The 27,525-nt window shown below is 37.3% G+C and overlaps 1 protein-coding gene across 5 annotated transcripts in view; it reads left to right on the top strand.

Annotated features, from left to right (window-relative positions):
- The window catches only part of AGTPBP1 (ATP/GTP binding carboxypeptidase 1), a 161,054-nt gene that overhangs the window by 20,258 nt on the left and 113,271 nt on the right, over nucleotides 1-27,525 (top strand). For all 5 annotated transcript variants that reach the window (XM_025851632.2, XM_025851633.2, XM_073880686.1 and 2 more), the window contains exons 2-3: nucleotides 5,945-6,009; nucleotides 17,108-17,232. In XM_025851632.2, the coding sequence (XP_025707417.1) occupies nucleotides 5,978-6,009; nucleotides 17,108-17,232 (157 nt within the window). In that variant the 5' untranslated portion in view covers nucleotides 5,945-5,977. The remainder of the gene's footprint in view (nucleotides 1-5,944; nucleotides 6,010-17,107; nucleotides 17,233-27,525) is intronic.

Genomic DNA, 27,525 nt, shown 5'->3' with positions numbered 1-27,525 from the left:
ATAAAGTTAATCCTTTTTTGTAGTTTCAAATAGAACCTTTTTCATTTCATCTCCCAGAGCTTTTGACAGTAGCACCTCTTTGTGAAGAAAACACTGTGTTGTGAAGTCAGCTTTTCTTTTTTTTTTATAAACAAGAGTGACAAATCTTCACATGGAGCCAGCTATTGATGGGATTTTGTCAGTACGGATGTCAACAGTGTTCTTCAAGACACACCTGTTTCTAGATATGAGGACAAAACATTAAATATCCTGTCCTTTGTTGGCTTTGGGCAGTGCTCTAGCAAAAAAAGTTTTCTTGATTTCACCATTTTCAAATCTTACAATATTCATAAATATATAGTATGTATGGAATATAATCTTAATATAGTTGGCAATCTCTGTTGAGTTATCAGTCTAGTTAGAGAAACTTATTTTTCTCCTTATTATGTGGTATTTAAAATTACGTGACCCATCAGTATGTTACTGTTAGTTACTGGTAGTGTACTGTAGAACTTTAAAAATTTCAGGCATCTCATATAAGCACTTTATTTTATTTTATTTTTTTAAAAATTTTATTTATTTATTGGGCAGAGAGAGAGAAAGAGGGATCATAAGTAGGCAGAGTGGCAGGCAGAGGGAGAAGGAAAAGCAGGCTCCCTGGGACCCTGGGATCATGACCTCGGCCAAAGGCAGACACTTAACTGACTGAGCCACCCAGGCGCTTCTGTACAAACATTTTACTAAGCATAATTTTACTTCTGGCCTCATTAGGGTCTCAGTAATTGGGTGGCCTTCCCTTTTCTGGTCAGTAAGTTCTGCTACTGTATAACTTGTTACCTCAGCCTTTTCAATTGTATGTAATTTTTTTTTTTTTAACAAAAGGTTTATCATGTTTGTTTTGAGACTCCAGTAGTATCTTTAACTTGTCAGATGACTTATAGTTGCATGCTTTCTGAATATTGCTGGAGCCATGCTGCACTTGAAAAGTGGTTTTCCACAGCCCACATAAAATGGAGTATGAAAACTAGAATTACCAGCCCATGTATCAGCCCATTGATAAGTTTTTTTTTTTTTTTTTAAGGTTTTATTTACTTATTTGAGAGAGCACAAGCGGCAGGGTGGGGCCAGGAGAGGGGTAAGCAGACTCCCTGCTGAGCAGGGAGTCCCATGCAGGGCTTGATCCCAGGACACTGAGATCATGACCTGAGCCCAAGGCAGATGCTTAACTGACTGAGCCACCTAGGTGCCCCTGATAAGTAGTTTTCACTGTAAAGATGGGGTTTTGTGTGTATGTCTCCTGTTGTGCTCATTTAGTGAAATGATTCACAAGATACAATTCTTCATTAGTAATCTTACCAGATTAGGGGCGGTAACTTGAAAGGGAGAAGCTGGTGTTCCTTAGCCTACCATCCTCCCCCTGTGCCATGCAGCCTCCAACTATGAAGGCAAACTCTAACCAAATGACCTGGTCCTACTGTACACTGTCACATATGGCTGGTTTGGGGTTTTTTTTTAAGTTTTTATTAGAGAGAGAAAGAGCATGCGAGCAGGAGTTGGAGGAGGGGCAGAGAGAGAGGGAGAAGGAGACTAACTGCTGGCAAGGAGCCTGACGTGGGGCTTGATCCCAGGACCTTGGGATCATGACCTGAGCCGAAGGCAGATGCTTAACCAACTGAGCCACTCAGACACCCCATATACGTCAGATTTCTAACACAATCATTAGTTACTGTGAATGCCGCCATTGCTTGGTGCACAAAAGTAAAAAAGAAAATTTTTTTTATCCCAGTGGTGACCTCTCAAAGAATTCTAGCAACAGCTTATGAGAAACCCTGGACTAGACTCTGGGACCTCTTGCATGCATTGCTGTCCAAGAACTGAACATGTGTGTGTCTGTGTTTGCCTGTGGAATCAGGCATCCTTTCAGTCTTCTAAGTCTCTCCCAAATGCTGAGATCGAAATTGTTGGATTTAAGTCACAGCTGGAACTCTAGCTGCAGGGGAGTCTGGGAAGTACTTTTTTTTTTCCTTAAAACTTTCAAGTTCGTATAGTACAGGAAGGCACACTAGACGGAAATTGGGATAGATATTGTATGCCAGTATACCATATATTCCATGTTGTTGGATTTTTTAAAATGAAGACTTTTTTGCACATTTGTGTGGTAAAATTTTCTCACAGCAAGTCTTTAAAACTTTGGTTTATTCATTTAAATTTTTTTTTAGTGCCTGCCGTGCGCTGTCTCTGTCGTAGGCACTTGGGAGGCATTTAGTAAGCAAAGCAGAGTTCTTCCTTCATGGAGCTTTACTTCTAGCAGGGAGATAGAGATAATAAGCAAAACACAGAGTTAAATAAATTATCTAGTTTACAAGATGTTTAAAACGAGTGAAATATTGGCCAGTGAGATACTAGAAACCATATGATTTCTTATTTGTATATATCAAGAACTTTGGGTTGCTACCACTTTTTCCTCAAAACTTTGAGGAAATGAAGGAACCCGTTGTGGTTGCTTTTGTCATTATCAGTGGTGATAAGCTGGTAAGGGTCTGGGATGAATTTGATTACAGGATTGATACATGTGGTGTAATGGGGCATCCATGAGCATTCAAAAGTTTATAGAACTAGTGATTGTTCCCTTAAATGTTGTTCTGACACAGGTTCATATGTAATCAGTTATTGAATAGTACAGTTTTCAATGTGTTCAGTTATTTTTGAATCATCCTGTATTAGAAGGTGGTAAGTACTCTGGAAAAAGACAGTAGATTCAAGCAAGCAGCAATGGGTATGCTGGATCTGGAGGTAGTTTACAGCATTAAATAGGATGGTTGGAGTAGGCTTTATTGAAAAGTTGATATTCAAGCAAAGGAAGTTTGGAAGTTGGTCAGTCATTAGGATATCTGGCAGAACATTTCAGGTGGAGGAAACAGCTCGGGCTAGGTAAGAATTGGAGGAAAGCAAGGTGGCTCAGCCAGTGTGTCTAGAGCAGCGTGAGTAAGGAGAGTTGTAGGTAGGAGATGAGGTCAGGGAAGGAAGGGCTGAGGTATTCTCCTAGGGCCCTTAATGCCACTGAAATGGACAGCATCTCAGGACTTTGAGCAGAGCAGTAACAAGATTTACCTAAGGTTCCCCCCCCCCTTCTTTTCCCCAAGGGTTTAAAAGGATCAGTCAGGATGTTCTGTTGAGAGTAGAGTATAGAGGCCCAAAGGTAGAAGGGAGACTAATAAGGATGGTTCGCTTGCCCATGGTAGTAGTTATGGTGAAGTGTGATCAGATTCTGGATATATTTTGAAAGTAGAATTATCAGGACTTGCTGATGGATTGGATGTGGGATGTAAGACAGGAGTCAAAGAGGAAGTTAAGGTTTTGGACTAAGAATGGGAGAGAGAATTGTCTTCAACTGCAGTTGGAAAAGCTGAGGTGAGAGCACACTTAGTAGGGAGGAGCAGTTCAGGGGATCAGTATTGGATATGTTGAGTTTGTGATATGGAGATGTCAAGTAGTCATGAGACTGGATGAGGTCACCAAGGAAGAGACTGGAGTTAGAAAAGGACGAGAAAGACTTGAGCTTAGGGCATTCAGTGAAGGAAACTTAAGAGAGTATGGCCAAATGAGGAAAGTATTTCCAAGAAAAGGGAGTGACCAGTTCTATCAAATGCTGCTGATAAGACAAGACAGAATTGACAGTTGGATTCAGGGAAATGGAGGTCACTGGGACTGACAAGTGGGGTGTGGAGAACCTGACCGGAGTGTGTTTAGGAGAGAAGGGGAAGAGTTGTTGACAGTGTGTGCAAACAACTCTTTGCTTTTGGGAGGGAGGAGAAATGGGACGGTCTCTGGATTCAGGAAGTGGGAGCGAAGAGAGCTTATTTTTTTCCTTCAAGACACGGAAATAACAACATGATTTTATGGTGATGAAAATGACCCAATAATGGGGAATGAGTAGATTGTAGCTAAACTTCATGGTCTGTTTTTATAGTTACGCCCTTGTATAATACAGTCTCAATATCTTTGCCTCTTTCTTGCTTTGTCACACTTGGTTGGCAAAGCCACAAACTTGGTGAAATGCAGCACTTCTGCTTCTAGGTGCCTGTTCTTTCAATTCCATGATACTGTAACAAACACAGACTTTCAAAATAGAAAGTGTTTGTGTTCTCTGGGGGCACTCTGACCTTACACTATAAAAAGTGAGCATAAGGGGCAATACTGGCTTAGCTCTAGGATGATGTGGTTGAGAGCTGGCCTTCTTCCTGGAGGACTCTTTAGTCCCAGAAAGCAGAATTCTTTGAGGTTATCAGTTTCTTTAATGAGGATTATTTGTCCGGAATTTTAGGACTGGCAGTTGAACATTTCCTACAATGGTGAAGTATGGGATATCGAGGAGGTAGGAAGTTGCTTGGAGTTACAGACTTTTCGTTAGCTCTTGAACAGTCTCCTCCTCTGTTGTGCTTGGCACCTCCAAGTCCTTGGGTTCCGAGTTTCCTGAATTCTTCTAGTACCTACCCACCCCCCCTTAGTTTTCCTTCTTGTCACTGTGGGCTTAAACATAATTTCTATTTATTGCTTTGCTGTTTACTTTACTCTAGTCCTGGGAGGGAGAGGACAGGGAAAGCCTGTTTCAACTGTTATTTTATTGTGAATTGGAAATTTGAATCATTTCTTAACTGTTGAAATAGAATTGTTTGTGATGTAAGTGCCCAGCATTAACCTTTCCAATTCTGTCAGCTCTAATAAGATTCACAGTAAACTTTTCATGAGATGTGTTATTAATGCACTTTTAGAGAAGGTCCTACCACTCAACAAGTAGAAGTAACTTAATTAACCTTATGTTTATGGCAGCAGTAGTGCTTTTGAAATCAGTTTTTTTCCCCTCCTTTGGATTTTTGATTCTTAATTAATTTAGAAATGGGAAAAAGTTACTTTGACTTTGTAATCTTTTTTTTTAAAGTCAGTTAAAAGACAGATTAGTCAGTAGTTTTAAATTTCTTGCCAACCTGAAAAACAGTCCATGTAATTTTTGTACATAATCCTAAATACGTGTTTTCTTTTTTATGATTGAGTTAATGAGAAAACTGAGAAAAAAACAAAAAACCATGTGTGTTTTATTGAAGTGAAAGTTCTTTGTTAATTGAAGAAAAACATCCAGAATATCTATGGCTTCTAAATCTACTATATTCTTTTGCATGTTTATTTCCCTTTAAGTAGCATTACTAAATATTTCCTAAGTATGTGAGAAACTTGTTGAATTGGCAGTATTTTTTTTACTGTCTGGTGATGCCGCAAAATTCTACTTCAGTAAGCATTGATATATAAAATTAAAAGATGTCCAGGGTTTTTTTTTGTTTGTTTGTTTTCCTTTTGTGGGGGGTGAATAGTTGCAAAATAAATCTGAAAAATTGTAAGGATTCTGTGAATCAAGATTTAAAGTTTTAAAGTGTATAATATATACTTTCTAATGATAAAACTTGTATTGATTGAAGGAAAAAACGTATTAAGTATATTAAATGAGAAGATGTTATAGGTGGTTTTTACTGTCTAAATAATTTGTTATTAAAAAGTGTTCTCACATAGAAATACTCTTACATATTTACCAGTATTTGACCACTGTGTGAATCGTGGACACGAAGTACACTGCTGTAGTTTTATTTGGAGGTGGAATATAAGAACAGGAAAAGATAATTTGAACTGTCTTAAAAGAAATCTTTAACAGTAGATCATAGACTGTTAGGTTTTTTTCATTTTTGTAGCTCCAGGATTTTGATAACTTTTACTGGCTGGTTTTAGATCATGTAATAGTCACACATTTTTGCATATTGAAGTAACTTGCCAGAAGCACGTAAAACTCAAAACATTCTCCTTTGGTTTCCAGTGTTATCTTGTGTTGCCCATAATGACTTTCCATGGTATGGTTTTTATGACATCTAATATATATAAACAATTGTGTGTTTAATATCATTAACATTTTTTCTTTTAGATTATCTGCAATGTTGAAATGAAGTAACTCAAGATGAGCAAGTTAAAAGTGATATCAGAGAAAAGGTACTGTAATTCTAAATACGAATATGTATCAGGGAAATAATACATGAAGTGGTTATTTGAAACTCCTTATTTGAAAATATTATTTATGTTTAATTGTATGTTGTATTTATATTTTTTAATTAATATTTATTAATGTTTAACTTTTCAGTTAAAGCAAGAGTCAGCAAACTATGACCCATGAGCCAGATCTGGTCTACCTCTTGTTTTTGTATGGCCCATTAGCTAAGAATAGTTTTTAACATTTCTAAATGGTTGGTGATAAAAAGTATAAAGAAGAATATTTATGACACATGAAGTTTATATGAAATTGAAATTTGTGTGTATATAAATTTTTATTGGAACACAGCTGTGCTTTATATATTGTCTGGACACTTGCTCTACAGTGGCAGAGTTGAGTAATTATGACAGAGACTGTATGGCACATAGTGCCTAAAATACATTCTGTCTGGCCCTTTCCAGAAGAATTTTAACTAACCCCTGAGTTAAAGCATCATCTCTGTTAAAGCTCTTATGTACCAAGAAATTGTCCTTAGCAAGGTTTTACTGTGGACTCTCTCAGTTAAAAGTCGGACAAACTGATTCTGTTTTGGAGTTTTTTTTAGCTGATTCCTTAACTCTGTTAAGTCCCAGTTTTCTCATCTCTATAATGAGTTTTATAATAATGCTATCATTATTAAGTTGTGAAGATTAAATAATGTCTAGCAGGCTCAGTAAATGACAACTTATTAATATTGATAATCAGTTTTTGCTTTGTATTAGTGTTGTATGTTGTATTTACATTTTTACAACTTTGCATTTTCAGGTATGGTTTGACTCTGTTTTCTAATAAGTATATACACAGTTTAGATAAATTTGTTCCTTAAATTGTTAGGTTTTCCAGTTATTAACTATATAATACATTATAACAAATTTTATTAAGTATTTTTGTAATTTCTATAGGAAAGGAATTAGTGATTGTGTTTTATTTATTTATTTTTTTAAAAAAGATTTTTTAAATTTATTTTGAGAGAGAGAGCAAGAGTGGGAGGGCCTGGGGGAAGGGGCAGAAGGAGAGGGAGAAGCAGACCCCCCCTGAGCAGGGAGCCCAACGTGGGGCTCTATCCCAGGACCCTGGGATCACCTGAGCCGAAGGCAGATGCTTAACCGACTGAGCCACCCAGGCGCCCCAAGTTTTTAAATTTTTATTTTTTAAAGACTTCATTTATTTATTTATGAGAGAGAGAGAGAGAGGGAGAGAATCCTGAAGCCGACTCCTCGCTGAGGGCAGAGCTCCATGCACCTTGGGGCTCCATCTCGGGACCCATGAGATCATGACCTAAACTCAGTAGATTAAGCCTCAGACCCTTGGTTTTGGCAGAGGTCACGATCTCAAGGTTGCCCGGAACCTGCTTCAAGATTCTTTCCCTTTGCCCCTCCCCCTCATGCACAGCACGTCTGCTCGCCTGTGCGTGCACACTCTCTCAAGAATAAATAAATCTTAAAAAAACAAAAACAAAAAGAAGGAGCACCAGCCTTACTTTTCGGATTAGGTCAAGGAGCACCAGCCTTACTTTTCAGATTAGGTTGATTAGCAAAGCTATCTAAAATTACTAGATTGTTGTTCCATATGAATATGAAATTAGTTTGACAACTTCTAGCTCCTAGGGTTAGTTTTAATTTTTTTTCTCCTGAGATAGAGTTTACTGGATATTTCTTGTTTTTTTTTGGTCACTGTTTTAGGCTAACCAAATTAGGATCACTGCAAGTGGTCTTCATCTTAAAGAAATGACAATTTCTACTAATACTTGTCATTTTGCTCTGTGAAGAAAGCTGGGTGCAGAAAGATGAATTGAGATAGATAGAAAAGGGTCAAAATCTTTTTCCTTTCCCTTCCTATAATCTTGGCATCTTTCTAGCTCCAGTGTCTGCCCTGTAAGCCCTGCCTTACCCGGAGTGCTAATCTATTGACTTTTATTTTCTCTCATTCACCTTCTCCTTTCTTACTTTGGTGAAGGAATTTAAAGGATAACTTGACTAATTATTGCTGATATATAAATTTAGGAAGTTTAAAATTTTAACAAGTTTTTGCTGGTTGTCCATAACAAGTCACTTGGTAGTGTTGAACTAGAATTTATTGTTAAAGAAGCCTTTTCTGCATTTAATTATAAGAAGTAGAGAAGTAGTTACTCTTCTCTTCCAGTTAAAAGAATATTGTTTTCCATACTTACATATTTAAATATTTAACTCTTTCTACAAAAGAATGTTAATGAAATTTCTATTTTTCATTGTCCTTTGATTTATGATGGAAGAAAATAAAGTTGTTTGTTCAGTATTTGGAGAGAAACAGTAAAAATGTAAACAAAGTACAAGTAATAAAAGAAAGTTAAAAAAGACCTGTAAATGAAGAACAGAAATTTCTGAAAGATAATGTGCGTTTTGGAAATGAAACCATACTGCTTGAAATTAAAGCTTAGTTGCTGTGAGTCATGTTTAAGTCTAAAACCGTAATATATTTCTATGGATTTTTTTTGCTGTGAGATGTTTTTACCTTTTTTATGAGGACAGCTCTATTACCTACATTTTAAGGTAAAAAAGGTGATAACATTTATTTATAATATGAAGATAGGTTCTATAGTACTTGCACTTGGGAAATTATTTGTTGCGAAGACAGTATCTGTACATCATTGGGACTTTTGTAATATCCAAGAACATTTATGCTTTTAGAAAAATAGCTCTAAGACTGAGAGTAAACTCAGACATCAAAGCAGTAGGAGACCACCACAATGAAACAAATATTTGAGTGATACTATCTTTAAAATATCCATTTGAAAGTTAACTTGATTTGATGTATTTCATAGTGATCATGTTTTCAATTCCATGATTTTATTACTATATAATAATTAACAATCTTAAATTGAATCTCTGAAGTTTGGTCTTAGCCTCATTTTGATTCATCTAAAAGTAGGGTAAGTAAGGAAGATAACATCCTTTTCTGAGTTGTTATTTTAAAAATTTTCTCACTGTAGTTCAGATTATCCACTGAAGCTGTATAGCTTTACCCACCCCCCTCAGATTTTCCAAAGTCTAAAAATTATTCAGAAGGTAGAGCTGCCCTCTGGTGTTCACCCTATGATTCTTTCAACATTAGTGTCAACAGCCTTACATTTTTTTTTTTTTAAGATTTTATTTATTTTTTTGACAGAGAGACACAGCGAGAGAGGGAACACAAGCAGGGGGAATGGGAGAGGGAGAAGCAGGCTTCCCGCTGAGCAGGGAGCCTGATGCAGGGCTCGATCCCAGGACACTGGGATCATGACCTGAGCCGAAGGCAGACGCTTAACGACTGAGCCACCCAGACACCCCAACAGCCTTACATTTTTAGAGCTGAGTTGGGGTGGCTTAAAATATTTTGTTCAGTTTTCATTGTGTAGATGAGAAAAGTAGAAATAGAGAGGGAGATTGATTTGCCTGTGTTCTCAATTTCCATTCATCTGCCTCCCTTCCAAAAATTCATCCATCTGTTCACCCATCTATTGTTTGAAAGAGCATGATTCTCAGAAAGGAATCACATATATATATATATATATATATATATATATATATATATAAATTTTTTTTTCTTTTTCTTTTTTTTATATGTGGTGTAATTTAAAATTTTAAGAGTTACTGATAAAACAGATTCTTAGTTGGGAATAGAATTGAATGGGTGTTATGCTTAGTGTGTTTGGTATGTTTGTGAATATTTTGAATAGTAGATGTTTTATTAATTACTGAAAAATACTGAGATGACCTTTAAGAAAAATATTAATTGGAGAAAATTTAAGAAGCACTTTGTTACTAAATGTCAGAAGTTTGGTTTTCTTAATGCAAATTTCTCTTAAATTTGGCTTATGGAATTGTTTTTAAAGATGTAGTTTGCCTCTTAGTTCTCAAACTGTGGTCTCTTAATATCATTTCTCACCAAAAAGAACCAGGGCTCTTTGGAGAGAGGGCTGATTCTAGGTCAGAAGCACAAAATGTGCAAGATAAGCCTAGAAGAGTGGTTCTCACATTTTTTTTTAGCTCAGAACCTCTTGGTGCTCTCTTAAAGTGATGAAGACTCCAAAAAGTTTTTGTTGATGTGAGTTATTTTATCTATTGATATTTACATTATTATACATTAAAACCGAGAAACTAAAACTTTTTTTTTTAAAGATTTATTTATTTTTAGAGAAACTGTGGGTGCACATGGCAGCTGGGGGAGGGGAGCAGAGGGAGAGGGAGAGAGAAACTTAAGCAGACACCGTCCTGAGTGCAGAGCCCAGTGTGGGGCTCCATCTCATGACCCTGAGATCATGACCTGAGCTGAAACCAAGAGTCTGAAGCTTAACTGACTTCACCACCCAAGTGCCCCTATTTATTCATTTAGAAATAATAATAAACCAATTGTATAATAATAGAAAATTTTGTTTTAGAAATAACTGTATTTTCAAAAATGGAAGACTAGAATTATTTTACTACATTTTTGCAAATCTGGTATGTGGCTTAATGGAAGATGGCTAGATTCTCTTATCTGCTTCTGAGTTCAATTTTTCATGATGTAAGTATATATTACATATAATATGTACATATTATATATGCATATATAGTTTGTACATGTGTGGTGTTATTATAGAATATGAAGAAAATCTGGGCTCATGTAGATATGTAATTAGAAAAGAAGGAAGTACTTGAATAAAAGGCCTTTTTATTATTTATTTATTTAATTTTATTTGTCAGAGGGAGAGAGAGAGAGAGCGAGAGCAAGCACAAGCAGGGCGAGTGGCAGGCAGAGGGAGAAGCAGGCTCCCCACTGAGTAAGGAGCCCTACGAGGAACTCGATCCCAGGAGCCTGGAATCATGACCTGAGCTGAAGGCAGGTGCTTAACTGACTGAGCCGCCCAGGTGCCCCAAAAGGCCATTTTAGATAATTGTGGGTAATTGTCCTGTGATTTATGATGGAGGAAAATAAAATTGTGTGTTCAGTATTTGTAAAGAAACAGTAAAAATATGATTAAAGCAAGAATAATAATTATAAATGAGGAACAGACCTTTAAATGACAATAATATTCTTTGGAAATAAAGCCATATTGGTTGAAATTCAAAATGAAGTGGATATTCTTGCTAAGTAATAGTTTTCTTCAAGGTTAATTGCAGTGTGGAATCTGAAACTGTATTAGTGAACTTTTTGTTCTCTGTTACGTTAAATTCCATTGGTCTTTTTTGCACTTTGAATAATTTTTTTCCCATATTTAAATTTGTAACATCCAGCATTGTCATTCAGAAATATTGATTCCATGACTAATGCAGATATTTTAAATAGTGGTACATTTTATTACACAGTATTAATAAATTGCATGTATTAATACCACCATTGATTTTTATCAGAAGAAAAAATTTTTTTAAGTAGACTCCACACCTAGCTTGGAACCCAACATAGGGCTCAAACTTGCCATCCTGAGATCAAGACCTGAGCTGAGATTAAGAGTTGGATGCTTAACTCACTGAGCCACCCAGGCGCCTAGAAAATTTTTTAATTAGCGGCAAGCTGTCAAGGCTATGATGGTAGATCCACATTTTTTGAAATTCTAAGTTTTGCTCAAAAGCCAGATTTTATCACTGGCAGTAGATCTGTCAGTTCTCTTGAAATGATTGACTCACTTTGTTTATTTCCAAAAAATGTATGTACGCCCAAATTCTGAATAATCTTTGTCAGTTGTTTTTTAAAATTTCTCTTACTATTATTTTTTGACTTCTTTTTTGAATTAAAAATGATGTTCTGTGAAAAAAGTGGCTAGTTCAGCTTGCATTTTAAACAGTCACAGGTTTTCTTCCCCCAAGGTAACCATCGTATTTAGTGTGCAACTGAAATGTTTAATGCACACACACAGTATTAAAAAAATATGTCCTCATGGATGAAACTGGAATTTTTGTTTTTAACTGAGTGCAGGAGGGTGAAGAACACAGTGACTGCTAGTACAGTTTTGTGTCACTGCCTTGATTTGTGCTGTGGTACCTGCACTTTACCCACTGGTGCTTTTAGATCATCAGTGCAAATCTCAACACAGTGTCAAATAGTTTCTTAGTATTTTTATGAAAATAGGTTTTGACTGTGTAGATTTTATTATAGGGTCTCACGTACTCTCAGAGTTTTGTGGAGTACTTTGAAGACTGTTGCCAATAATAGTCTTGTCATACCGGAAAGCCAGAAAGCTATCAAAGGACTGGATCATATCAAAAGGACTCTGGAACCGACTTAGGAAACTCCCATTCATTGATCATTGAGTGTTTATAATTGCAGTGGATAAAATATCAGATGTGTTTAAATCTTTGAGTTCATACTGATGCATGAAACCAAAATACTTCATTGGTTACTTGGAAAGGATTTTAGGGAATGAACTCGTTCTTTGAAAACTGGTAAATATAGGTAAGTTAAAAAACCAGCGTTTATTTTGCTTTTATTTGATGAGTTGTACCTCTGGATAATCAAATAAGGAATTTTTCTCTTTATGGAGTTGTTTTAGTTAACACATGAAGAAGGAGTGGGATGATGGATATCACTGTTTTTCAATCCTTAATGGAGTAATCTAGGTATTGGTGACCAGTGACTGCTTATATTACAAAAGTAAGAGAACCAGGCACTATTTGCCTTGTTATGGAACGTTATAGTACCACTTACAAGGAATTCACATCTCCAAGTCAAGCTTTCATCCCATTAGGCCTTTAAATTCAACTACCGATTTGCAGAAAATATAGAAGATAGACATATTATGCTGTGGATGTGTAATTGGTAAAGTCTAGAATGTGGGAAACTATAGGACAGTCAAGCTGCTTCAACAAATAAATTGTGAGAAAAAAAAGTAATAGGAAACTTGTAGGTAAAAAGACAAATGCAACATATAGACCTCATTTGGTTTCTGATTTGTATATGAGGATGAACTAATAAATTTAAGAAAATTGCATTCAGACTAGATTTTGGTATTAAAGGATTGTTACTGTTTTTGGTATGGTAGTGATAGTGTAGTTATATATATTTTGAAGAGTTTTTATATTTTGGGAAATAGAGAATGCTGAAGTATTTCAGGAAATTATCTTTCTGAGATGTGCTTCAAAATTAGCCCATTGATGGGTGTGCCTTTAGGTAGGTATGTGTAAAATAAGATTGTGGATTGATGATTGTTGAAGCTGGGTGATGAGCAAATGATGGTTCATTATACTATTTTTTTCTTTTTCTGTTCATTATGGAATTTTCCATAGTTATGGTTTTGCTCATTCAGACTTATGATAACAGTTTTAAGGAATTGTTCCTTCCTCCTGCAACATCAGAAGAAAAAGAAAGTATGTACAAAGTTAAATATGTAACATAGTTTTATAGCTACAGAGTTCTTTTATTTAAAAAAATTGTGAAATGTTTCTGAAAACCAAAAAGGATAGAGAATGATATAATGAACACCTGTGTACTGATCACCTAAGAAATAAAAAAATTACAAACACAGTGTGTACTGTTCCCTATTAACATCTTTCTCCCTTATCCCGAGATAATTACTGTTTTGGATTTGATGGCCACCATTTCCATGCGTGTTTTTATGTGTGAGAGTGTGTGTGTGTGTGTGTGTATGTATAATGTTTTCTTATATATATATACACACACATATATATTTATATATATATACACATGCTAAAGAACATATTGTATTGAATTTGTATATTATAAAACTGTTAATGATATACTGAACATATTAAAGTCTTTTGGGTTTTTTTATACATATCAATATATATCTTCATGTCAGTGCTATGCTGGCTCTTTGAAAAATGGGAAATACTGCATTATTTTAAATGGTACATTAGGCCCATTTTCAAATGTATGCTTAATGTGTATTTTCAAACTTCAGATACCTTTTCAGTTGAAGTAGCTCCAGATTTAAAGCATTTGGCACAGTTAATCTGAAAAAAGAAAATACTGTTTTTCATGTTTCTAGATATGTATTGTCTGTGCTGTGCCAGCCAATGTTTGAAATACATTATATGTTTAAAAAAAAAGAAAAGAAGATAGTAGGAAGGGAAAAATGAAGGTGGGGAATCAGAGGGAGAGACGAACCATGAGAGACAATGGACTCTGAGAAACAAACTGAGGGTTCTAGAGGGGAGGGGGGTGGGGGGATGGGTTAGCCTGGTGATGGGTATTAAAGAGGGCACGTTCTGCATGTAGCACTGGGTGTTATGCACAAACAATGAATCATGGAACACTACATCAAAAACTAATGATGTAATGTATGGTGATTAACATAACAATAAAATTTAAAAAAATACTGGATATATAGAATAAGACATGCAAGGTCTACCTTTGTGGAGTTTACATAATTTCAAATAGTAGTAAATTCTTTAGGTACATTTTTAATTTCGGAAGTGGAGGGGCTGGTGAGGAAATAGTCACATGGTTGGGTTGCAGCCTGCAGTGCGAAGTTGCCAGCTCTAAATAGAGCTGGGAGAAAACACCCTCTAGATCTCCAGATTGAGAGGACAGAAAGGCCTTGTGGTTGGGGAAAAACTTGCTGTATTCAGGGAACTGATAGCCATTGAAGTGGATCCCTGTGCCTGAGGGGAACGTTGTGAGAAAGTCTGAAAGGTAGACAGAAGCCAGATGATAAAGGGCTTAGTAAGCTGTGATAAGTAAATAAAATTTTACCTAAAGTCTGAAGGGAAGCCATTGAAGGGATTTTTTTTTTTTAGCTGGATAGCAACTTGATTAGGTTAGTGGTTCTACAAATCTACACATGTGATAAATTGGCCTAGAACTATATACTTAACCACTGTCAATTTCCTGGTTTTTGTTATTGCCCTATAGTTCATGTAAATGTAGCCATTGGGGAAACTAAGTGAAAGGTAGAAGGGACCACTCTACTGTTTTTGCAACTTCCTTTGAGTATTTATAATTACTTCAAAATCAAAAGATAAAGACAATCACTGAGAAAATGGATTATTGGCAAGCAAGAATGAAAGCAGACTAGTTATGAGGCCATGAGAGATGATGATTGCTTGGACTTGGGTAGTAATAGTAGGTATGGAGACAAGTGGATGGAGCTAAGTCGTTTCAGAGATAGAGCTTTTACTGGGTTGGTGTGTGAGGCAGGGAGTCCAGATCTTTTCCTGAGCAACTGATGGTTTCATTTGAGTTTGGGAGGGTTAAGATTGGAAGAGGAATATGTTGAGAGGAGGAACTAGAAATTGTTTTATATTTGGGCTTGTTAGGTTGGGTAAGCTAAGAGGGTGAAGCTGGAGTTGAGTGTAGGAGCCAGGCAGCATTTAGATCATAATTATAGTGGTGGGATTAGATGAGATCACACTGGCAAAGAGTGGAGAGAGCGAAAAGAAGAGGGCTGGGGATAGAGCTGTCCATGAGTCAGCGTCTAGAAATATGTCACAGGAGGAGCCAATAGAGGGGATCTCAGAGAGGTGGTGACAGGAAGAAGATAGAGAGTGGAGTCATTGAAAACCAGAGGAGGAGGTGAAGGAAGAGGGGGCTCTCTGATTTGGATAGTGCTGAGATACTGAGTATGACGAGGAAAGAAGTGACCACAGGAGGTTGGGAGACCTCAGGGTGCAGAAGGCAAGCTTGAAAAGTGAACAGATCGTGAGAGGATGGTGAGCAAGTATAGGCACCTCATTCAAGGAGTAGCAGAGGAGTGGGGTGGGAGCCAGTGGGAGTTCTTCTCCGTCATATTAAGTGAGTGCCAGTGGGTATGATCCAGTTGAAAAGGAGAGAGAGATGATGAATCGGGGAAAGATTAATTGAAGGAGCAGATACATTGAGAATGCAGGAAGGGTTGCTGGGTCATGTAAACAGGCGAGAAATTGTTCTTTGAGTCTCAACATACCAGCCAAAGAGAGCCTTTTAAAAACATCAGAGCACATCACTCTTCTGCTCAAAGGCTTTCCATCCCAGTTAGTATAAAAGTCAAAATCTCTACAGTGGCCTGCAAAGCTTTAAATGATGGTGCTCCCTCCCACCTCACCCCCACCTCTGACCTCCTCTCTTACTATTATTCTCCTTTGAGTCTGCTCCAGCCACACTGGCCACCTCACTTTTTTTTTTTTTTTTTTTTAAGATTTTATTTATTTATTTGAGAGAGACAGCACGAGAGGGGGGAGGGTCAGAGGGAGAAGCAGACTCCCCGCCGAGCAGGGAGCCCGATACGGGACTCGATCCCGGGACTCCAGGATCACGACCTGAGCCGAAGGCAGTTGCTTAACCAACTGAGCCACCCAGGCGCCCTGGCCACCTCACTTTTAACTCAGTATAGGAGATCCCTGCCTTGGGGTCTTGGTGGTTGTGACTCCTTCCTGGACAGCTCTTTCTGCAGGTTCCTGCACGACTTACTCCTTTACGTTTTTCAGGCGTTTCCCGCAATGGTACCCTGTCATGTCATTTTCCCTGACCACTGTCTAAAGTTGTATCCCTCCCCCTGCATCTTTTATTCCCCCTAACCTGCTTTTCATTATAGCCCTTCCTACCACCTTAAATACTATATACTTATTTACATATTTAATTTGTCTCTCACCATTAGAATGTTCAGTCTGTAGGGGGCAGGAATTTTTTCTTACTGTTGCTAATACCTAGAATGCTATCAAATGTGCAAATGTATAATGAAAGAGAGCAAGGAAGAAAGAATGTGGGTAGAGAATCAGAAAGGTTTAAGGATGTCCTAGTGGGAATATGTTGTGTTACTGTTTGGGCTTGTAACAGTTATAAAGCAGGACTCTGAAAATGGACTGGGGTGGGAGGGATGATTAGTTTTGAGGTGAGCATAGGATATGTAAGAAGTATTTTTGCAGAGTGGAAACGTGAACTTTCAAGGTATGATGTAAGATCGCTGGACAGGGTTGAATGCACATTTGTGGTTTTCGGAAATGAAATGTGTTTCTCATTTAATAGAATTTTATCAATGTTAAGCTATAAAACAGAGTAAGGAAATGTGGCATAAATGCTTAATGTTTTTAAGAAAGGATAGAGTTTTTTTTTTTTTTTAAACAGTGATCTTTATAGTATTGAATTTACAAGTGATGTAGAATGTGCCCTAATGTAAAATAACATTCTTTTTAGCCTTACCAATAATTCTCGGATCGTGGGACTCCTGGCTCAGCTGGAGAAGATCAATACTGAATCTACAGAATCAGATACTGCCAGATATGTTACATCAAAAATTCTTCATCTGGCTCAAAGTCAAGGTAAACTTTAATCTCTTGTTTTTGAAATACTTTTTCCATTCTTTAAAAGTAGATGTTACGGATGTTCAAACTTTTGATAAATAGATGATTTTCCTTAAAAATTGAACTTTCTCAAATAGACTCAAGAAGTAGAAAACTGAATAACTGGAATGAATTGCTGTTCAAAGCACTGTTTCTAAAAATGAATATGATTGCCCCCCCATTTTCAAACAGTACTTAATTCCAGTGCTACTTGTTCTAGAATGTTGACAAAAAGATGTCAAGTAGTATAGAGTGTGATCCCCACTTGAAATGCAAGCTCTGTCATTCAGTGGTGGGATGTTCTTAGGGAAATTTTGAGTCGTAGGATTCAGCTGCACCATCTCCAAAATAGAGAAAATAGATATCAGTAATTATCCTGAGATTACATGAGAAGCATGTAAAAAGAATGTTAAAATGTTCAATAAATGATATCCATAATTAGGCATCATTTCAATAGATGCTAAAAAAGGAATTTAAGGTTCTAAAACCTCTGGTTGATTAAAAAGAAAACAAACCTGATTTTTTTTTTTAAATAAGGGTAAACCAGCAGCTGCCTTTAATAGCAGTATATTGAATGCCTTCTGTTAAAGTCCAGACATTTTATAACTAGTATTTAATTTTTTTAATTATTTCATTATTCTGGAGTTTCAGGTCCATTAGTAGGCATTTATCGTGTTCAGGAATTCAGTATCTATTAACCCTTCTCCATGGTTATAGACCATTATTTTGATAACTTCCTGCCATGCAGTCCATGTGTTTAGGGGGTAGTTGACAGCGCTCCAAAACCTAGGCGAGGTCTCTAATAGATGACATTTGTTTCTAGCAAAATCTAAGATACCTGTCTATACTTTTTAATTCAGGAAGTCACTATACTGGATTCTAGCCTTTGAAAGTATTGTGCTTATCATCCAAGGTCAGCTTACAAGGATGTACATTGTATTAGGGCAAAGTTAGATGTACCAAGTATATTCACTGTATTGTTATATGAAAAACTTTCTCAAATCAAAACCAACAAAAACTAAAGAAAACAAATTTCTCTGACCTATAGATAACAGTTGTGTACACTGCCCCCGCCACTGCAGACTTTTCCCATCATAGCCTAGAAGTCCCTACTCCAACATCACCACTGACAAATGGCCCAACCGTACCACTACCAGAGACTGCCCCTCTACCCTGCCACTTACCACTGGGGTCCAACCCCTGAATGCTGTCCCCTGGGTTGTGTAAGACAGTGACTTTGTTTATAGTACCTTGGATTAGCCAGTCAAAACAGTGCAAATTAGTAGTGGAAGACTGTCCCATCATCATATCTAGGATAATTCAGTTGGCTATCCATTTGAGAGAGAAAGATTAGAAATTTGTAGTTCAAGGAAGAAGAAATGCAAATAACCAGTAAACCTATGAAAAGGTTCTTTAACTCCTTGAAAGTTGGGCATTGCTAATGAAAACAACAGAGATGCTTCTCACTAGTTAGATTGGCAGAAATTAGAGTATGACAATATCCAGTGTTGGGGACATGGAAAATAAGGTATTCTCATACACTGTTGGTGGTGCAATAATTATTACTAACTTTGGAGAGAAGAATCTGGCAATGTTTATTAAAATTAAAGTGCATTTGCTGACTGACTCTCAGGAATGTATTTGGCTAAAATAAAAGTGCTAGTATGTAAAAGAATGTTTGAGGATATTTTGCAGCATTGTTTGTAATATCAAAGATCAAGATACCCCCTAAATATCCATCAGTGAGAGAATGGTTGGGTTAATTTTGATGTAGCCAAATTGTGGAACTTTTAAAGTATATTATATAGTTACTAAGAATTTATTTGTGATATTTGGGACAGATAGTTCATATGTGGAACTATATGAATTGTTCTGGAGTCCTAAGTTTAATATATTAAGTAAAAGAGCAAGTTTCTTTAGTTCATATAACTATATGTATAGCCTCATTTTTATACAAAATAAACCATTAAATATGTATGTAATGTTTATGTGAGTGAGGCAAAAAACCAAACATAAAAACAGAAGTATACCTACCAAATTTTTAGCAGTAGTTATCAGTAGGATAGAAATGGAGGGGAATGAGGTAAGTTCCTGAAATTTACTTAAGGTACTTTTCTACTGTTAGAATTGTTGCAATAAGAACATACTACCTGTGTATATAAAAGGATTAAAAAAACCTAAACTCCTAAAATACTTGTTTACATAGTGGAGATACATATTTCCACAGTTTGGGGCTAGTTTTCCTTGAATGCATTACATTTTCTGTTTTTAATAATGTACTATTTATTTGTAGCATGCATGGTACTTTTTGTAACTTACCCTTAATTTTTTCCCTAGAAACATAATAATCCATTTCATGTAGATGGTCTAATTTGTTGGCATATATCTCTTGGTAGTAATTCCCTTATAATCCTGTTAGTTTCTGTAGGATAGGAAATGATCTTCTTTCTGTCATTCTTGATTTTTGTCATCTCTTTTCTTGATCTGATCAGTGGTTCTCAGTCCCGGGTGGTTTTCCCATCCATTTGCCCCAGGACCCTGGCAGTGTTTGGAGATATTTTTGGTTGTGAAATTTGAGAAAGGAATTGTTCCTGGCATCTATTGGATAGAAGCAAGGGATGCTGCTGAACCTTATATAACACATACTACCACCCCCTATAAGAAAGAATTATTTGGCCCAAATTGTCAACAGTGCTGAGGTTGAGAGACCCAGGTCTAGCTAAACATTTGTCAATTTTGTTGATCTTTTGAAAGAACCAACTTCTGCTTTCATTGATTTCCTCTGTTTTTCTTTTTTCTATTTCATTGATCTCTCATCTTTATTGCTTCCCTCCTTTACTTGCTTCCACTTTGATTTGTGCTTCCTTTTCCATTTTCTTAAAGTGGAGCTTTGATTATAGATTTTGAGAACTTTCTTTTATAATGTGATCATTAAAGCTATAAATTTCTCTGTAGACACTGCTTTAACTGCATTCTTACAGGTATTGATATGTTGTATTTTTTTCATTCAGTTCGCATGTGTTCCAATTTCTTTTGTGATTTCTTCTTTGACCCATGGATTATTTAGCAGTGTGTTGTTTAATTTCCCATTATTTCAGAATTTCCTAATTTCTTTCTGTTGTTATCTAATTTAATTCCACTGTGGTTGGAGATTTGTATGATTTTAGTTCTTTTGAAATTCTTGAGGTATGTTTAATGGCTTAATATACAGTCATTCCTGGAGAATGTTCCATGTGCACATGAATGTTCTGTCTGCTATTGTTGGGTGCAGTGTTCTATTAATGTTGGTTAGGTCAGGTTGTTCAAATCTTCTATACCTTGTTGATTTTCTAGTTAGGTGCTCTATTAAGTATTAGAATTGAGTATTGAATTCCCTGCCGATTGTTGAACTGTATATTTCTCTTTTCAATTTTGACAGTTCTGGTTTACATATATTTGAAGCTGTGTAACATTTAAATTGTTAAATCTTTTGATGGTTTGACTGTTTCAACATTGTGAAATGTCTCTGTCATCAGTAATATTTCCAGATTTAAAATCTGTTTAATCTAAAAAAATGTGTTTAATAATATCATTGTTCTAGCTGTTACGGTTATTCTTTGCATATTATACCCTTTTCTTTTACCTTCAATCTCTCTTTTTTATCTTAGAGTGTGTTTCTTGAAGATAGTATATTGTTGGATCTTGCTTTTTAAAAATCTAATCTGAGTGTTTATCGTTTCCAAATCAGTGTACTCATTCCTGTGATTGGATTTACATCTGCCTTTTTGCTATTTGTTTTCTGTATGATTCATGTCTTTTATATTCCTCTTCTCATCCTTTACTGCGTTCTTTTGTGTCATCTGTTGCCTTTTTTAGCTTTTAAAACTTTTAGTTATTTTCTTAGTGGCTCCTGTAGGGATTACAATATACATTGAACTTCAGATTAATACCATCTTAATTCTGGTAAAATATTGAAACTTTTTTCAATATAGCTCCATTTCTTTCTCACTCCTTTGTGTTGTATTGTCATGTATACTATATTTATAGATGTTAGAAACCCAGTGATACAATATTATAATTATTGCTTCCACAGTTTTATGCCTTGTAAAAAAGTTAGGAGAAAAGTGGAAAGTTCAGTACAGGGTTTTGAATGAAGAGCAGGATTTAGAGCGAAAAGCTTAAAGTAATGGAAATGAAGGGGGCGGAGCTAGATGGTGGAGGAGTAGGAGACCCGGATTTCCTCTGGTCTCAGGAATTCAGCTGAATAGGGATCAAACCATTCTGAACACCTACGAACTCAACAGGAGATCAAAGATAAGAATAGTAACAACACTCTGAATGGAAAAGCGACCACTTACTGGAAGGTAGGACGTGCGGAGAAGTGAATCTGAGGCGATATTCGGGAGGATAGACGGCGGGGGAGGGGGCCTCCGTCGGCCGCTTCTGGCAAGTGATAGAGCCGTGGAGCACAAAATCAGAACTTTTAGAAGTCTGCTCCGCTGAGGGATGTCGCTCCAGTGGCTAAGCGGGGGGTGGAACCCTCGCGGGACAGTGTGGTCTCAGAACCCTCGGGGTCACAGAAAGACCGGGGGTGCCTGAGTGCGGCAGAGCTCCCAGGTATCGGAGCAGGGAAGTCGGCTGCAGAGACTGAGCCGAGGCGTGGGCTCTCAGCTCGGGGTTGCCATAAACTGTGATCCGCGGCCCAGTCGGGCCACTGCTCCTCCAGCAGGGACCCAACAAGCGGCAGAGCTGGGGAGACTCTCCTTCCTCCCCCGGGGGAGCGGCGTGGAAGCGCACCACAGGGATCTGCTGGGTTTGGAGACTCCACAGGGTCTGGAGCTAGAGATAGAAATGCTCGGTCACAGGCCGGGTGAGCACGGAGTGCGGCCGGAGACCGGGGAGACGGGAGTGACTGCTTTTCTTTGGGGGCGCACTGAGGAGTGGGGCCCCAAGTTCTCGGCTCCTCCAGGCGGAGATTAGGAGGCCACCATTTTCACCCTGGTCCTCCAAAGTTGTACTGAGAGCTTGCAGGGAACAAAAGCTCCTGAGAGCAAACCCAAGCAGGTTGCTTAGCCCGGACTCACAAGGGTGGGGCAATTCTGCCTCCGCAAAGATATTTGGGAACCACGGCAACAGGCCCCTCCCCCAGAAGATCAGCATGAATAGCCAGCAAGCCAAGACCAAGCTTACCAATCAAGGAGAACGGGAGAACTCCAGCGCCTCGGGCATACTGCGCATAGAATTCATGGCTTTCTTACCATAATTCATTTGTTTTTCAAAGTTAATTTTTTTAACTGTTTTTTTTTTTTGAATTTTTCTTTTTCCCTTTTTCAGCCAACATCTTATCAATCCCTTTTTTAAAAAAACATTTTTTATTTTTCATTTTTAGAGTCATATTTTTATTCCTTCATAGTAGTTACCCTTATTTTTGGCATATATATATAAGTTGTTCTCTCTTTAAAATTTTGAGATACAGTTTCTTCTAACAGATCGAAGTATACCCTAAATCACTAGTGTATGGCTTTGTTCTAGTCTCTTGCCTGATCACATTCTGTCCCTTTTTTTTTTCTATTTTTTTTAAATCTTCTTACTTTTTAAAAACAACTTATCAATTCCTTTTATAAAATCTTTTGCAATTTTCATCTTTACAGTCATCTTCCATCCCTTCATTGTATCAACCCTTATTTTGTACATATGTAAGTCTTTCTTCCTTTAAAATTTTAGGAGGCACTTTCTTCTAACAGACCAAAATACGCCCAAAATCTAGTGTGTGGCACTGATCTATGCACTAGCCTGATCATATTTGATCATATTCTGTTTTTGTTTTGTTTTGTTCTGTCTTTGTTTGTTTTTATCTTTTTCTTTTTCCTATTTTTTTCTCTTTCTTCTTTCGTTCCCTTTCTTGTCCCCTAGTTTAAGGTCTTTCTGACTTGTATAGAGTATATATGCTGGAGATGTTGTTAACCTAATGTTAGCATTCTGTTCTCTCATTCATCTATTCTCCTCTGGACAAAATGACAAGACAAAAAAAATCACCTCAGCAAAAAGAACAAGAGGTAGTATCGTCTGCCAGGGACCTACTCAATACTGACATTAGTATGATGTCGGACCTAGAGTTCAGAATCATGACTTTAAAGATACTAGCTGGGCTTGAAAAAAGTGTGGAAGTTATTAGAGAAACCCTTTCTGGAGAAATAAAAGAACTAAAATCTAACCAAGTCGAAATCAAAAAGGCTATTAATGAGGTGTAATCAAAAATGGGGGCACTAACTGCTAGGATAAATGAGGCAGAAGAGAGAATCAGTGATATAGAAGACCAAATGATGGAAAACAAAGAGGCTGAGAAAAAGAGAGATGAACAACTACAGGATCACGAGGGCAGAACTCGAGAGATAAGTGATACAATAAGACGAAACAACATTAGAATAATTGGGATCCCAGAAGAAGAAGAAAGAGAGAGAGGGGCAGAAGGTATATTGGAGCAAATAATAGCAGAGAACTTCCCTGATGTGGGGAAGGAAACAGGCATCTAAATCCAGGAGGCACAGAGAACCCCTCTCAAAATCAATAAAAATAGGTTAACACCCCGACATCTAATAGTAAAACTTACGAGTCTCAGAGACAAAGAGAAAATCCTGAAAGCAGCTCGGGAGAAGAGATATGTAACCTACAATGGTAGAAACATTAGATTGGCAACAGACCTATCCACAGAGACTGGCAGGCCAGAAAGGACTGGCATGATATCTTCAGAGCACTAAACAAGAAAAATATGCAGCCAAGAATACTATATCCAGCTAGGCTGTCATTGAAAATAGAAGGAGAGATAAAAAGCTTCCAGGACAAACAAAAACTAAAGGAATTTGCAAAGACGAAACCAGCCCTCCAAGAAATATTGAAAGGGGTCCTCTAAGCAAAAAGAGAGCCTAAAAGCAGCATAGATCAGAAAGGAACAGAGACAATATACAGTAACAGTCACCTTACAGGCAATACAATGGCACTAAATTCATACCTTTCAATAGTTACCCTGAATGTAAATGGGCTAAATGCCCCACTCAAAAGACACAGGCTATCAGATTGGATTAAAAAACAAGACCCATCGATATGCTGTCTGCAAGAGACTCGTTTTAGACCCAAAGACACCCCCACATTGAAAGTGAGGGGGTGGAAAACCATTTACCATGCTAAGGGACACCAAAAGAAAGCTGGGGTGGCAATCCTTATATCAGACAAATTAGATTTTAAAACAAAGACTGTAGTAAGAGATGAAGAAGGACACTATATCCTACTTAAAGGGTCTATCCAACAAGAAGATCTAACAATTGTAAATATCTGTGCCCCTAACGTGGGAGCAGCCAATTATGTAAGGCAATTAGTAACAAAAGCAAAGAAACACATTGACAACAATACAATAACAGTGGGGGACTTTAACACCCCCCTGACTGAAATGGACAGATCATCTAAGCAAAAGATCAACAAGGAAATAAAGACTTTAAATGACACACTGGACCAAATGGACTTCACAGACATATTCAGAACATTCCATCCCAAAGCAACGGAATACACATTCTTCTCTAGTGCCCATGGAACATTCTCCAGAATTGATCACATCCTAGGTCACAAATCAGGTCTCAACCGGTACCAAAAGATTGGGATCATTCCCTGCATATTTTCAGACCACAATGCTTTGAAACTAGAACTCAATCACAAGAGGAAAGTCGGAAAGAACTCAAATACATGGAGGCTAAAGAGCATCCTACTAAAGAATGAATGGGTCAACCAGGAAATTAAAGAAGAATTAAAAAAAATTCATGGAAACCAATGAAAATGAAAACACAACTGTTCAAAATCTTTGGGATACAGCAAAGGCAGTCCTGAGAGGAAAGTATATAGCAATACAAGCCTTTGTCAAGAAACAAGAATACACAACCTAATCCTACACCTAACGGAGCTAGAGAAAAAACAGCAAATAAACCCTAAACTCAGCAGGAGAAGAGAAATAATAAAGATCAGAGCAGAAATCAATGAAATAGAAACCAAAAGAATAGGAGAGATCAATGAAACTAGGAGCTGGTTCTTTGAAAGAATTAACAAGATTGATAGACCCCTGGCCAGACTGATCCAAAAGAAAAGAGAAATGACCCAAATCAACAAAATCATGAATGAAAGAGGAGAGATCACAACCAACACCAAAGAAATACAAACAATTCTAAGAACATATTATGAGCAACTCTATGCCAGCAAATTAGATAACCTGGAAGAAATGGGTGCATTCCTAGAGATGTATCAACTACCAAAATTGAACCAGGAAGTAATAGAAAACCTGAACAGACCTATAACCACTAAGGAAATTGAATCAGTCATCAAAAATCTCCCAACAAACAAAAGTCCAGGGCCAGATGGCTTCCCAGGGGAATTCTGTCAAACATTTCAAGAAGAATTAATACCTATTCTCCTGAAACTGTTCCAAAAATAGAAATGGAAGGAAAACTTCCAAACTCATTTTATGAGGCCAGCACTACCTTGATCCCAAAACCAGACAAAGACCCCATCAAAAAGGAGAGTTACAGACCAATATCCTTGATGAACATGGATGCAAAAATTCTCACCAAAATACTAGCCAATAGGATCCAACAGTACATTAAAAGGATTATTCACCATGACCAAGTGGGATTTATCCCTGGGCTGCAAGGCTGGTTCAACATCCGCAAATCAGTCAACGTGATGCAATACATTAACAAAAGAAAGAACAAGAATTATATGATCCTCTCAATAGATGCAGAAAAGCATTTGACAAAGTACAGCATCCTTTCTTGATCAAAACTCTTTAGAGTATAGGGATAGAGGGCACTTACCTCAATATCATAAAAGCCATCTATGTAAAACCTACTGCGAATATCATTCTCAATGGGGAAAAGCTGAGTGCTTTTCCCCTAAGGTCAGGAACGTGGCAGGGATGTCCACTCTCACCACTGCTATTCAACATAGTATTAGAAGTCCTAACCACAGCAACCAGACAACAAAAAGAAATGAAAGGCATCCAAATCGGCAAAGAGGAAGTCAAACTCTCACTCTTTGCAGATGATATGATACTGTATGTGGAAAACCCAAAAGACTCCACTGCAAAACTGCTAGAACTCATACAGGAATTCAGTAAAGTAGCAGGATATAAAATCAATGCACAGAAATCAGTGGCATTCCTATACACCAACAACAAGACAGAAGAGAGACAAATCAAGGAGTCGATCCCATTTACTATTGCACCCAAAACCATTAGATACCTAGGAATAAATCTAACCAAAGAGGCAAAGGATCTGTACTCAGAAAACTATAAAATACTCATGAAAGAAATTGAAGAAGACACAAAGAAATGGAAAAACGTTCCATACTTATGGATTGGAAGAACAAACATTGTGAAGATGTCAATGCTACCTAGAGCAATCTATACATTCAATGCAATCCCCATCAAAATACCATCCACGTTTTTCAAAGAAATGGAACAAATAATTCTAAAATTTGTATGCAACCAGAAGAGACCCCGAATAGCCAGGAATATTGAAAAAGAAAAGGAATGCTGGCGGCATCACAATTCCGGACTTCCAGCTCTATTACCAAGCTGTCATCATCAAGACAGTATGGTACTGGCACAAAAACAGACACATAGATCAGTGGAACAGAATAGAGGGCCCAGAAATGTACCCTCAACTCTATGGTCAACTCATCTTTGACAAAGCAGGAAAGAATGTCCAATGGAAAAAAGACAGTCTCTTCAAGAAATGGTGTTAGGAAAATTGGACAGCCACATGCAGAAGAATGAAACTGGACCATTTCCTTACACCACACACAAAAATAGACTCCAAATGGTTGAAAGACCTAAACGTGAGGCAGGAGTCCATCAAAATCCTAAAGGAGAACACAGGCAGCAACCTCTTTGACCTCAGCCGCAGCAACTTCTTCCTAGAAGCATCACCAAAGGAAGGGAAGCAAGGGCAAAAATGAACTATTGGGATTTCATCAAGATAAAAAGCTTTTGCACAGCAAAAGAAGCATTCCACAAAACCAAAAGACAACCGACAGAATGGGAGAAAATATTTGCAAATGACATATCAGATAAAGGGCTAGTATCCACAATCTATAAAGAACTTATCCAACTCAACACCCAACGAACAAATAATCCAATCAAGAAATGGGCAGAAGACATGAACAGACATTTTCCAAAGAAGACATCCAAATGGCCAACAGACACATGAAAAAGTGCTCAACATCGCTCGGCATCAGGGAAATCCAAATCAAAAC

The sequence above is a fragment of the Callorhinus ursinus genome, unplaced genomic scaffold (genome assembly GCF_003265705.2).
Source record: "Callorhinus ursinus isolate GAN/ISIS: 27379988/994484 unplaced genomic scaffold, GSC_fseal_2.0 scaffold39, whole genome shotgun sequence".
Lineage (NCBI taxonomy): Eukaryota > Metazoa > Chordata > Mammalia > Carnivora > Otariidae > Callorhinus > Callorhinus ursinus.
The sequence above is the reverse complement of the archived record's forward strand: the minus strand, read 5'-3'. Positions and strand labels throughout refer to the sequence as shown.